The 13849-nt window shown below is 40.1% G+C and overlaps 1 protein-coding gene across 4 annotated transcripts in view; it reads left to right on the top strand.

Moving 5' to 3' along the window:
- TMC5 (transmembrane channel like 5) overlaps positions 1-13849 on the top strand; it is a 30164-nt gene that overhangs the window by 4208 nt on the left and 12107 nt on the right. For 3 of the 4 annotated variants that reach the window (XM_064520322.1, XM_064520323.1, XM_026112077.2), the window contains 10 exons: positions 5181-5342; positions 5917-6116; positions 6508-6612; positions 7291-7383; positions 8178-8277; positions 8901-8991; positions 9320-9568; positions 10817-10968; positions 11473-11617; positions 12124-12279. In XM_064520322.1, coding sequence (XP_064376392.1) covers positions 5269-5342; positions 5917-6116; positions 6508-6612; positions 7291-7383; positions 8178-8277; positions 8901-8991; positions 9320-9568; positions 10817-10968; positions 11473-11617; positions 12124-12279 — 1365 coding nt within the window. In that variant the 5' untranslated portion in view covers positions 5181-5268. Of the gene's footprint in view, positions 1-5180; positions 5343-5916; positions 6117-6507; positions 6613-7290; positions 7384-8177; positions 8278-8900; positions 8992-9319; positions 9569-10816; positions 10969-11472; positions 11618-12123; positions 12280-13849 lie in introns of those variants that run through there. The other variant, XM_064520324.1, reaches the window with a different exon arrangement.

The following is a 13849-nucleotide window of genomic DNA, read 5'->3' as shown; positions in this document are numbered from 1 at the left end:
GGTGGAGGAGCAGGTATTTGTGGTAGATTAGGGAGAGTACTATGAATTTCACAGAATTAATGAACTATCTGAGCTTTCATCCACTGCCAGTAAGCAAAAACTTTGAAGCATGTGCCCCAGTCCTTACAGCACTTAACGGAATGCTAAAGTTAAACCAAAAAATCATTGTAATGATTTTTTGAATGTTTCAGGAGCATGTTTATCACAAAGGTGCCTAAACTCAGGTGAAGGAATAGAGTCCTGTTGTTTGAGACAGCATGCAAACATGAAGTAGCTGACTCTCAGAAAGCTCCTCTCCCTTGTCTAAGCAGCCACAGGTGAGAGAAGAGATTTAACCTGGAAACAGAGTGGACAGTATGAAAACATTATGGTCTTACTGTGTTTTTTTCGAGGAGAGGGAATTACAAGAGCTATGTTAACTGGAAAGGATAGCGCATACAAGTGAACAGGTGCAAAAATTGGCTAAGGAGCAGATAAGGGACTGAGCTCAACAGACTGAAGCAGTAGCCAGAGAAGATGGGAGCGGCCAGCTGAGGGCAAATAGTCCAACAGTAGGACATTCCCCATGTGTCAGATGGACACTGCTCTACCTGCTCCTGCCAGCCTGCCTGGCTCCTCTGCAGCCCTGTCCTCACCAGGAAAGGATGGGAGGGCAGGAAAGGACCAGGTCTGTGTTCTGGTGCGTAGCCTTGCACTGCAGGACTAGGAAGTACGTTCCTTTGTGAGCTTGCGGTCCAGCAGGGTGTTGGGAGGGACAACAGCATTGTGACTGTAATGAGGACACTGCCACTCTCCCCCTTCCCTCCCCGGTTTGTTGCCTGTCATTTGCCCCTCCAGTAGTGAGCAGAGCAGTCTTTACTGCTACCGTGTGTTGTCTTTCACCGGGGAGATGGCCTGTAACAGGCACAGTTTACACTGCTGAATTTGTCTGAAGGTCTAAAGTAATCTTCATCAGTGTCTAGTATTAATCCCGCTGACGTCAGTACAAACACAGGGAAAGGCCAGTAAGAGGTGGCGTTTGTCGGGAAAGACCGGGTGCTGTAGCAGTTTGCATAAAAGGAAAGTGTCCTTCGCTTCCGTGTGTGATTCACACTTGTTTCATTGCTAATGTGTCAAGTGTTGTGCTTGCTTAGCCTCAGCTTACAGGCTTTTTAGATTTTCTGAGGGACTTCCTAGGTTGTTGCACCTGTGTTTAAACTGTTGGGAGTGAGATGGTAGTGGTCAGTAATGGAACCTAGTTCCTGATGCAGCATTTAGCCTAATTTTAACTCTGGTCTGTCTCTCAAACTCACTTTTGGTTTCAGAAATCAATCTGATTTTTCACTTAGAAGCTGCATAGAACATGTGAAACAGGAAAGGAATTCATTAATAAAAATAAGTGAGGAACTGTCCAGCCATACTCTACAAAATGAAAAGATCTTTATGATAAAAGAGCACATTCAACCTTCTGAATCCTTCTTCCATGATTTCTGTTTCCTTCTTTTGACATTATTAAGTAAACTATGATGTTGCGTTTCCTTGTAGTTCTGGATCTTACTGTTTGGGTTTTCTTAGCTTCAAGATTTGCATAACTAGAATTTGCTTTTTTTAGTCATCCTTACTGAGGCATGACAGGTAAAGGACTTGAAGGTGTAAGTGGCTTTCCAGAAGCTTAATATCAGGACAAAGTGCTAGTTAAGCAAGACATTCATGTTTGATTAATTTTCTAAATGAGGATTAGTGGCTATAGCAGGGAATGATCCAAATAGGAGTGGATGAGTCTATCTAGAATATTTTATTAAGACTGTTGGTTTGCGATGTGAAGGCACTTATTTTTCTAGGACTTGATCCAGAAGCACAGGTCTACACTGCGTGGAATTTCCTGTTCTGTATTGTTACAAGGTGAAGGAGTGTGCGTTTAATGATTTAAATGGCAAGGACCCACTCTACCTATCCTGTAAGTTACTTACATATGGATCTTAAACCCACCTAACCAAAGAGCCTGTAAGTCTTCAGACCATTTTGTGTCCTTATTCCTGTTCTCCAGAGAGGGAACACAAGGTTTGTCCAGTTGCTTGCTGAAAACCAAAATGATCCTCTGACAAATGGACGCTGCTCTGCAAATGCAAGATTTGTCAAGCTCCTGCTATTTGTCTTTCCTTCACAAATGACCTTTTTTTTCCTGCTAAGATTTTTTCATCAATAAAATAACTTTTTAAAAGAGAAGCTGATACTAAACTTCACAGCTCTTCCTACTTACTGGATCCCATCATAGGTCAAAGAGAGGGAAGAGATTATTTAGCTTGAATATTACTTGCCTCTGTCTCTCTCCCATGAACTATAACTGGTCAGGAATTTATAAAATGCCAGTACATTGAACCCAAGACTATACCTATAGCGTGTGCATCTGATTTGATAGGCAGAGTTTCTCACAATCTTCGGGTTTGGGGTGGAGGAAGTGGGTGGATTGACATGCCAGTGGTACAGCCTTGCTATGCCACTTGTACACCCTTAGCACATAGGCACGCATATGCTTCCCTTCCACCCTACAGCATATATCGGAGAGCATGATAAACTTTGGGTGACCACACCTCAGTCAGGAAATGTACAGGTTATCCATGTTCAGACTCTAAATGCTGTTCAAGATTTGGAATTGAATGTTCTCAGGCAGCAAGGGCAAAATGTCTAGGTTTTTCAAGAATAAAGCGCAGAGATTTGAATTTGTCCTGTTATGCATGGGGAATTTATTTAAAATCCCCCAAAGTTTGGGGATGGAGAAAAAACATTTTTCTACTGGCTCTGTAGTGGCTTCAGATGTTGGGCTCCAGGCTATACTATAAATCTCCTTGTGGATTTTCATAGAAATTCTGGCATAAACTGCACCGTAAGACTCAAAGGAAATAAAATAATGGTGGAGTCACTGGATTCTGTCTGGGGCTCATCTCAGTGTCTTAGCAAGCCTTCGTGGATATGCTTGAGCTCTTTAAAAGGAGTAAGAGAAAGAAGTAATGGATGTACTTTTAAGTCACGCTGATCTGTTTTTTTTCTGGTTGGATGCACTTCTGTTGAGCTGGTTGATGTTTCCTACCAGAACAGCTTGCCTCTGGGTAATGCTGATTGTACAGAACCTTTCTGTGAAAATATCCATTTTCTCTGCAATTTGAAAGAAGACCAGGCAAGCCGTCGAGCTGGTTAGATCAGTGGTCAGCTTTCTGGCTTCCTTGCTGGCAGGCTGCCTGCCCGGCTTTCTGGATGGCTGAGTCTTCAGTGACGGGGTTGGGTCCCTGGGAAACCAGGTGAGAAATGGAAAAATGTGATTTTTGTTTCTCTTCGAAGAGAGTTGCCTGAGAAATTCCCTCCTCTGAAAAAATCATCTTATTTTTTAGCTTTTCATTACAATTTGAAATGAAAAACATTTTTATAGAGGGAAAGTTAGTCTTCCAGGCATCTCTTTTCAGAGGACTGTGATTATCTCTTTTGAGAATCGAGTTTCCATGCCTTTAAGTGGAGCATAAGAACAGAATGTGCTAATTCCTAAATACGTTATGTGAAACTTCAGATTTATTGGAAGCCAGATCTCGAAAGATCATCGGGTGCTAAGTGGTTTCTGTCAAATAAAACTTCCCATGATTTTTCATGGAAGAACCTTAGATTCCGGGAGTGATTGCTGGTTTTCTTTGGGGATAAGGGCCTGCTAATTCCTGAATATGTGAGAATTTTTGGTCTGTCTCTGTAGGTATGAGATTGTTGCCAGAAAAGCACGTGTTGCTTAGGAAAAGCTATATTTATAGTTTCTGGTTGGCAGAAACCCCATTCCATTATTTACACAAGGGATGGGTGATCACAGTATACATTCAAGTTGCTCGGTATGTTTTTTTGTTTTTTTTACTGAACATTTGCTGAAGACATGGGCCTCGTTATAACATGCTTCATCATGATATAATGTGCAAGAAAGTGCAGACAATTTGCTGAGTAAAATAAAAGAGTTTTAATTCAGTCAGTTATCTATGTTTATATGAAAATCGCTTTGCAAAATCTGTTCTACAACTGTATGTCAGACTGCAAGATTTCCGACTATTTTCCAAGGTCTTTTGTTGTGTAAATAACACAATAATAATTTCTTAAGAGCTCATGTTAGCATAATGAGAAGACTTTGACAAGCATTCAGAAAGTAGACACAGTACAATTGTCCATCTTGAAGATAATTTCACTCATGTCATAGTTCCTTTACTGCAGCAGAAACAAGAAATGAAAACCACTGCAGACAGAAAAATTAGTTGTGACTGTACTGTTAAATGTAATGCAGCCCTGTTTTTGTAGAAGTGGAGGCGAGGTAAAAGCAGGGGCTGATTGATTTTGCCAAACCTGTCCTTTATCTTCTTTTTTTCTTCTCTGTTGTTGAAGAGTTTTCCAGCTGATCAAATGTGGCACAGTGCCTTTAACAGCAACCCTAACAATTGGTTCCTTTCTAATTTTTGAGTATGACCTTTGATTAAGTGCAAAAACTGCCTATTTGGATTCTGTTTCTCTAATACAAGATTCCCTTTTCACCAACTTATCTGGACGCTTTCATTCCTGATGACAACATTAAACTCCGCCCGCGTCTGGTTTGTTTAAGGCTAAAATGGAGCTTTCTGTAATAAATAAAGCTAAAAATAAACCTATTTACAGGATCAAGACATTAAGTCTTTAGACCAGCCCTCATTAAGAACAGATCTGTAAATAATGCCAGCTGTGTATGTAGCAGTGGTCCAGTGGGTCCTGTGTTCGCAGCTGAGGCTTAGAGATGCTGCTGTTAGTAAGGAAGTGGACAGACTTCACCTCCTCTTTGGGTTTGGAGCTACAGCACTCAAGGAGAATTTGTGTGTTTGGCTTTTCCTGTATGAGGAAGAAAGGGAACTTATTTTCTTCTTTTTAATGTTTCAGCATGCTTCTAAAACCTGGCCTGGCTTCTTCGTCAGTACCGGGGAAGTCTACATACTGCGCTCCAGTTCCTTAGTTTGTGATAGGCCCTAATTAGGACCCTAATTTCCTGATGGTAAATAGAATAAAATTAGAGCGTGAAGCTGGTACCATTTCCCATATATACAGTTCAATGTTACCTTTTGAGCAAGCCAGCAAAATCTTCTGCCAAACGCAGATGCTAAAGTGAAGTTTCCTTTTTCTCATTTTGTATGCATGTGCATCTGTTTTGCAATTAGGTCAAAAATTAATCTTCCCATGAACATACTACTGAAGCGGTAGAGACAAAAATAAGGAAGATTTCTTCCCCCAAACCAAGGACTCATCATGTCATATCATTACAACGAAGCCTTTGAAAATCCAGACTACCACTTCTCAGAAACGCTTGAGATTGACAGAGGGTAAGTTTGTGTGATTTTACTGTTGTGGCTGTTCCGTAACAAATGGAATTCTGTATTTATAATGCAGGGTTTTTTTTTCTCCACAGTTTTAATTTGTAGAATTCTTTTAATTCTTCAATTCTTCCTTTATGCTTCCATTCTCAGATTAAGATTTTTAAAGCTGTTCATCAGGAAGGTGGCGTTCAAGAGAAATGTTTGCTTTTTACATGTTATATGAATTTACCAGTTAAATGTATTTTAGGATTTATGGCATAGACATCATGGGTATACTTTAGTTCCAGTAGTTTTCACAATGTGCCATAACCTTGGATGTCCTCATTTTCCAAACACATAACACCTATTTAAGTAGACTTGGTGCTAATTTCAGGTGGAGAAAGGTTTTAGTCTTTTTAATTCAGTTGATGATCAAATCAGAATTATGATGTTTGCGTTCTAGATACAAATCTGAGTTTGTTTTATAATACACTCAAACTTGATGATAAAAGGTAACAATTTATTAAGGCTGTCTGTTCAAAGGTAAATATGTCTGTTGTCTTTCTGGCACTCAAGGCTTTCCTTTTTGTTGCTCACACAGGAGGAATTCTCAAAAGAATCAGTTCTCTCACCCAAACCCTTACGATTCTTCACCGAATGGTTCCTACAGAGAGCACAGTGGTAGAGGACAGAACTACCCTCTGGACATACCAATGGCCTCCATGAGACATGGCTCTGAATACAGCCCAAGTTTACCAAGAGTAGGTGTCCTAAGCAGAAATCCGTATGGAAATTGCCAGGGTATGTAATTTCTCATATGAACAGCTTATAGAAATACTGAACCAAGTAACTGACCACCCTGTATTGAGGGAGTCCTGCAGCTCTGGAAAGCTCAAGTCTCTGTATATCTTTGTATTTGGTGGCAGTGGGGTTTTTTTCCCCTTTTTTCCTAGGTGGAATTCAGATGTTATATTAACAGATCAGTTGAGAAAAGTAAACACAGGCTTTTATGGGCTGCATAATTCATTGACTACTAAAATGTACATTGGAGCAAAGTGTAGGATTTTTGTTTTGGGATGTATTGCTCTGTTTGCAATAGAGCTGTATTTGATTAACAGGCCTGATGTTTAGTGTTTGTAAATAATCCATAGTAGCAGAAGGCTTTCTGTATAATTCTGATTGCCTTCAACAGACAATCCTTCCTTTGAGCCTGAGTCAGAACTGGCATACAGCCCACCTTCTGCCTTCTATCCACTGGATCACCCATATACCCACAGGCTTTCCAATGCATCTGCAGGTAAGACATAAAGTTTGTGGTGAATTGGAATGTTGAATGTCAGTCTCACCCTCCATAAAATAATAAACATTTAAAAGCCTTCCAGTTCAGGTATGAAGTTCTTTATGTAATAAGAGGAATCATAAAACATAAATTCTGTTTTACCATCCTACATCATTGTAGCTGAATTTTTCAACATTGGGAAGGAGAGATGGATTTCCAACTAGAGGATAAGTGTCTCTGTGCTGAAAGTCCAAGAAGTATCTCCACAAGGAGGCACAGATGATTTTCTGATTCCTTTAAATTGCTATAAAGGAAGTTGGCTCAAAATGGAAGTGATGCTAACTTTGGGGGACCAGTAGATCTAAACAATGCATCTGGTGAAGACCTGCAACATGAGCGTTAACTAACAGACACATTAGACCACTGAGGCCACATAAACTAGAGTGCTGCAGCTCAGAAGGGGGGATGTAATGTTGAGCAGATTGGCCATTAGCCTACTAGGAAGAAGAGGCAAAGCAAGCTGTGGTCAAACTCATCTGTTTCATAGCTGGAAGGTAGATGCTTTGGGGAAATACAGTCACTAGTGTTTGAATAATGGCATGAAAGACGGTTGATGCATTGAGTACTGTGAGAATAGCTGTGGATTGGTCCCAGGGCCCAGATATCTATGCTTACTAAACAGCGCATGTTGTTCAGTTAGCTTTATTCAAAGACGCAACAGAAGATCAGCTGATGAGATCTTCATGACATCTTGCGGCCTTTCCGAAACAGATCAAGCGTATAAAGAAGGTAGGAGTTTAGAGGAGTGGTTTAATATTATGTAGCATCTTGTACAGGGATGATGTGATTGGTATTGTTCTTAATTTATTTTCAGAATTGCATATACAATTGTGGTTATGTGAACAACTTGGCTTTGTCTTAACACAAGTAACGTGTCTTTTATACTCTGCTAGCATGCTGAAATCCCACAATAAATGAAGAACAGTGCTGTGCTAATATATGTTAAACTGTAGAAAGAAATGCTAAGCTATTAGGATTTGCTTGGCCAACTAATAAATCATCTTCAGCTGCTGTATGTCTGAAATTAGCATCAAATTCCAACTATGTAAAGACAACCTTATAGTCAAGTAATACAATTTTGTCTAATTCATACTTAGCACTAAGTTTGGGTGCTAACATTAACTAAGATTATAGAATAAATAAAATAGAAATTTAGCTTTTAAGTCAATATGCGGTGTCTTAGAAATGTAACTATTAAGCAGTGAACAAGCAATATACCAGACTTCTTGATTTTCGGTAGTTTGTTTTCCTTTATATTGCAGCTCTTCATATTAGTGCTAAGCCAGCAATGGGCAAGAGTGATATATATTTTTCAGCATTCAGTATTGTGCTACTTCCATGAATCTGTATTAGAGAACTGATGATACTAGGGGTATTCAGAGGAGAATTATTATGTTTCAGAACTTACTGCGCCTTGGTAGTAGTGAAAATGGGGAATGTTGTTATATCCGTTTAAGACTTTGTATAAGAACTAATATATTATTATCATTTCAAATTTTGGATCTTTAATGCTTTTTGTGCAGAAGCAAAGTTAGTTGGAAATCTTGTAAGTATGTCCACCCATGAAAGGATCAAAGCAATCCAGAAGATGCCAGAGACCATGAAAAAAAAGAGAGAGATCAGGTAAAAGTAGAAGTTTTTCTGTTTAGTTTTACAGGCACTATGATTTTGGCATCTGCTTATCGAATGCGAGTGTTTGCCAGCTGCTCAACCTTGGTTAGTCACTTTGAGTATGAAAGAACTGAAATTACTTGTTAATGCACTTTTTACAAAGTAACATCTTGCAGGGAAAAATAACTTTAACATAGAGATGTTTCATTGTCCTTTCTATGGATGAGAAGCAATGCCTTGCTATTCTGTTTTATATTACCATGAGAGAGATTATTACGAAAGATGACTTGTGATTTCTGTTCAAAAGAAACTTAAGTGTTGGACACTGAAAATGAAGAAGAAACCACATGGTCTGAGCTGTCACTTTGTTTCATCACAGAATATATTTAAATCTGTTCCCAGCAATAAGTTAGTTGAGAGGTTAGAACATGCTGTCATAGCTCAGCTCGTAATGGACAAGGGCCATGGTATCAACTAATAAGGAAGAGCCAGCAGAGCAATCCCCATATTTCATTACTCTTCTGCTGTTCGTGAGCACATGTATCACCCTGTATTTGCAGCAGCTTCTTTGACTTCTTGCTTTAAGTACTACGCAGACTGTAACACTTGTCACTCCCTGCCCTGCTCTTCCACAGGAATAAAGTTCTTAAAGAAATAACAAAAAAATCAGGGAGCCGCAGAAATCAATTGGACTGCTGTACACAGTGTCTGAACAGAGTGGCAGTGGTAAGTGTCACACATTTCTGACAATCACAGTAGAATAAACAACTTTAGCTACAATGTCGTTACCATCTCCAGAGGTCTTTGGTATTTTGCTTTGTGTTGCTTACCAAAGAACCGGTTCATTGCTGCAGTGTTTATTAATAAATGAGTTGCATTATGGTAGCACTTAGGAACCCCAGCTAAGCATCCTACAGCACATGTAGTGGGGGAAATGTCTTCCTATCATCAAAACATAAATGTAAAAAATGTGAGGCTGTATTACGTGAATTTGAGTCCTGTGTAAGGCTGCTTGCTGAGATTCATTCTTTCTCTCTCCTCTCCTGCACTTTAGTCATGTCGGCGATTTAAGAATAGCTTGTCAGAATATTTTCACCTACTTCAATTATGGCACAAGACTCTGAAGATCATTGGTGGCGAGTTTGGAACCAGTGTTCTTTCTTACTTTGTTTTCTTGAAGTGGCTGCTTACTTTCAACATCTTCCCATTCCTCATAAACTTCAGTTTCATAACAATCCCTCAGTTTTTTGCAGCAGAACCGAATAATCTTTCATTCACGGGTCTGGAGCTGATCACTGGAGCTGTAAGTATGTAACAGCAGATTTGTTTTATCGTTGTGTGCAAGCAGTTATACTTTAAAAATCCATGATAGAATAAAAAAGGAATTATTTCTTCTTAAGGGATGGAATTAGATTTTTATATTACTAGAAAATATTTAGTACATATTTGGAAGAAGAAGCTGTAACAAACATTGACCCAGAGTGAGATGAATGGGTCTCATTCTGATGCACGTGTCATACTGTCATCCTGATTGCTGTGTTCAACAGTGTTTCAGGAATTTTTTAATCAGTCTTTCAGAATGCGGTGGAAGAAACCTAAAGGAAGCCAGGCCTTCCTGAAATAGTCTTCAGCAGAACATTTTTACCCATACTAATTTTCCTCTGAAAATACAGTGCAGATTTCTATGTGTGATCCTGTGAACTTGGCTTGTTTCTTAAACTTAATTCCTGCAAGGAGCACACAGATCTCTGCAAGCTATTGAACTCACTGCGGCCTGTGAACAGGAGGATCTTTTCACTGTGTGTCAAGATCTTTATACTCAGGGAGTAAAGTCCCAAACTGTTTTTAAAGGAAGATTTTTGTATTGCTCTAATTCTGCTAGTATTTATCAACTGAGTGATCTGAAAAGAATACTCATTCTCTTTTTTTTCCTCTTTTGACTGTCATAAAAATTATGTCAATTTTACTGTGTTAAAGGATTTATCCAGTTAATAAACAGAACTCTGCTCTTATTAGTGCTTAGCTGAGAAGAGAGCTTTTTAAACCGTAAATGTGTGAGCTTTTCCCATGTAGAATTGCTTTTGAAGTGTTGTATTCTGTAGTAATGCTGTTTACCTTTGCAAAGTAATGCCACCATTGCAAGAGTTCAACTATAATATAGTAATTCAAGTGATAAATGTTGCGCGTTTCCTTCTTGGATCCATCGTAGTTGTTACAGTCTGTCACTACAGAACTTTGCTCCTAAGAAAGAAGCAGTTATGCTTTTCCATCTTCAGAAATTTTCAGAGAAGACTGAATCCTGCAAACGTGTTGAGTGCTCACTACCATCGCACAGTGATTCTTGCAAGGATAAGAGTCATTATATGCCTCAAGAAGCTCTCAAAACTATGGAAGATTTTAGTAAATAGAAGGAAAATAAAAGGCCTGATACTGAGAAATTTAATCACAGCAGGGAATGGGACTGCTCCCATTCCATGAATTGGGCTTCAGATGATGGTACTTCACACCATATGCAGATGACATGTTCTGAATGATGTCTGTATCTTTTCAGGGTTATTTTCAAGAAACAGTACTCTACTATGGCTTTTACACAAATGCTACAATCAGTAAGACAGAAAATGGTGCATCTTACAACATGCAGCTGGCCTATATTTTCACTGTTGGAATTTACTTTGTCATCTGTTTGTTTAGCTTGGTGTTCAGGTAAGCTATATATTCCTATTTCACTTGCTAAGTAAAATGGTGGGTTGTAGTAACTATGGGACGCTTTGGCCTGAGTATGTTTCTGCAAGTCATTATTTCCACTTCCAGAGTTTAAGTAGAAGATTCTGCTCAAAAGGCAGTCTCACATCAAACCTTTATTGGATGGATGAAGAATAACTGAAGAACAGAAGGGGCCCTGCAGATAATCCCAGCTCAAACTAATGAATATCATGATCCCCCTTTTGTAAGCTGTTGCTTCTAATATCTTCTGGCATTAACATGGCCTTCCAGAGGCAAACATTACCACAGCAACTGGGAGAAAGAAATGTGGAAGAGTTGCTTCTTGCATTAAAACTTACTTTCCACATCTTCTATGTGAAATGCTCTGACATAGGTCCATTAGCCAAGGAGGGGGGTGGAAAGACAAATCCCCTTTCTTGTCTTGCTGTAAAGGCTTGGTGTATTTCTCCATTATTCATCTCACAAATTTAATTTTCATTGCAGCATGGCAAAATCCTTCCGCAAGAACTTCATTGACCCTCAGGCATACCCTGGAAATGCTATCAAACTTGTCTGCACTTGGGATTTCAATATAACTAACGAAAAAGCTGTGAAGCTGAGGCAAAAGAATCTCAGCACACAAATAAAGGTACGGAACAGAAGAGGTTTGTTTGTGTGTACAAATAAGTCTCTGACAGAGTGACTCAAGCATGCTTGTCCTGTTCGTACTAGACTTAACAGTCTTCCTGATCATTAAGTTTGATTTTGTTTGAACTCCTGGGGTTGACTTAGCAATTTCTTTTTCTTCTCTTTAAGATGCATATAAATATTTGTAGGTATTTGTTCTATTGTATGAATCTCTGTGACTATTAAATACTTGCCAAACAGAGTATTTTTTCTGTTTCTTTTTCTTGCTGTTTAACTATTTCATAAACAGAAGGCAGAATTGTGATCTTAGCTGTGAAATATAGTGTAACTGTTGAGAGAAACAACTTTTCAGGTAGGAATTCAAAATTGTCCAGTAAATGTTCCCAAGTTATTACTGCACTCAGCTTCTAAAGAAAGTCTTTCCTTCAGTACTTTCCTTCAAGTAGTTTAAATAGGTTTTGCTTTATGCTGCTGGCTGAGGAATTCTGAGCATTTGTTTCCTTGCAGGAAGCCCTCTTTGAAGTAAGCCAAGAAGTTCTGAATTTCTCTCTTAAGGAGAGAGTTGTTCGTATTATTATTCATCTTGCTTCTTGGGTTGCTTCCTTTGGAACCACAGTAGCTGCTTGTGCCGGTGTTTACTTCCTCTCCATTAATAATCTAAAGGTAAGCACAGATTTTGCAGTCTTTTTTGGAGATGCATTTTTCCACATGGGTGTCTTAGACTGAATGCAAGCAGTGGACTGTTCACAATTAAGATGGTAGGGAAGCATAGCTGTTGTTTCTGCTGATGCACACAAGTTCTGCTGTACCTAAAAAGCTAGTTTGGAAAGACACACACTACTGGGGACTGTGGAAAGACTGTAGGATCTGAGGGGTCTGAGCATGTTCCCCCCACCCCAGAGGTTTGACTGCCTGGGCTTATGACCAACTTAGTGAAGCTGGTGATCTTGAGAGAAGGAGCTAGATGCCTCAGCAAGGTCTGCCCCTCCCTTGCTTAAGAGCTGCTTTTAAGCTGAGGCTTAAAAGCCTCTCGCCCTTGGTCCCCAGCTGAGCTACATTGCAGCTATGCTGCAGCCATGCCTCTGCCTGGCCATGTGCCCCATTAATCCAGACACTGTGCCCCGGACTTGGCTTTCTGGCTTGAGCTTGGATCTGCCCCATCACTATGGACTTGTCTGGCAATCAGAACTGCTGGCTGAACCTGGTTGCAGTCACCGGACGTGCTCAGTTTGCCTCATTCAGGTGCTGAGGGACTCCTGTGTCAGTGAGGGCACTGCCTCTGCTTCACTTACCATGCCTGACTCCCAGCTCACCTTCCCTTGCGGAGCAGCCTGGCTGTGCTGGTCCCTGACAGTGCCTCACCCTGCCAGAGGTCACTACATGCCCTGATCTGCTGGCACAGCTCCTCCAGTAGCTGCTCCCTTGCCCAGCTTAGGCTCAAAGATCTGGGATAGCTTTTACACTTGTAATAGAAGGTTTTACTGATGTGGATCCTCCTGAGTGAGACACCAGACACTGCACTAGTTCTGAGGAGCATCTGTGGGTGGATTGGGAGCAGTAACTATTTCAGCAAGCTCAGCACCAGCCGGAAGATTGGGGACCTCACCCTGGAAGGCAATGCTTTATTTTATGTAGTATGGGAATCTAAACAAAAGACATGCCTTTTGGATCTCTTCAATCTGGTGCAGAGGGAGGGTAAGGGAGAGTAAAAGAAACATGGCAAGCCTAGCACAGCACAGCCTGTCAGATTGACCAGCTCCATGTAGATGCAACAACACTGTTGAGAAAGTAAAGAAAGATTGATTATACAGGAACAGAGCTTCGAGTCCCCGCAACAAATGCTTTAATGTGTCCTGCGATAGCACATTCCCTTGTAATTGCATTGGAACATTCATTTGAGAGCAATGTGTTCATGTATTACGGACTTTTCGACTTTTGTCAAAACCATCGTTGTTATACGAGATATCAAGATGATAGCAAAATCCCTAAGAGCGGGGAGAGAATGCAGTCAGGGCCCTGACAAAGACTTAGGTCTAATTTGGATTTCATTTGTATTATTTCATTGATACTGTAGAGCAGATTAATGAGATGGTGAGGAAACTTCCTCCCATCTGATCACCTGCCCAGCCTGAGGTACCAGTCCATTTCAGGTCTGCTGACACTGCTCCCTGTATTTGTATAAGACAGGGGAAAAAGAAGGGTGCTGTGCTGCAGAACATGGGCCCATAAAAGT

This window comes from Dromaius novaehollandiae, chromosome 14, assembly GCF_036370855.1.
Source record: "Dromaius novaehollandiae isolate bDroNov1 chromosome 14, bDroNov1.hap1, whole genome shotgun sequence".
Lineage (NCBI taxonomy): Eukaryota > Metazoa > Chordata > Aves > Casuariiformes > Dromaiidae > Dromaius > Dromaius novaehollandiae.
The sequence above is the reverse complement of the archived record's forward strand: the minus strand, read 5'-3'. Positions and strand labels throughout refer to the sequence as shown.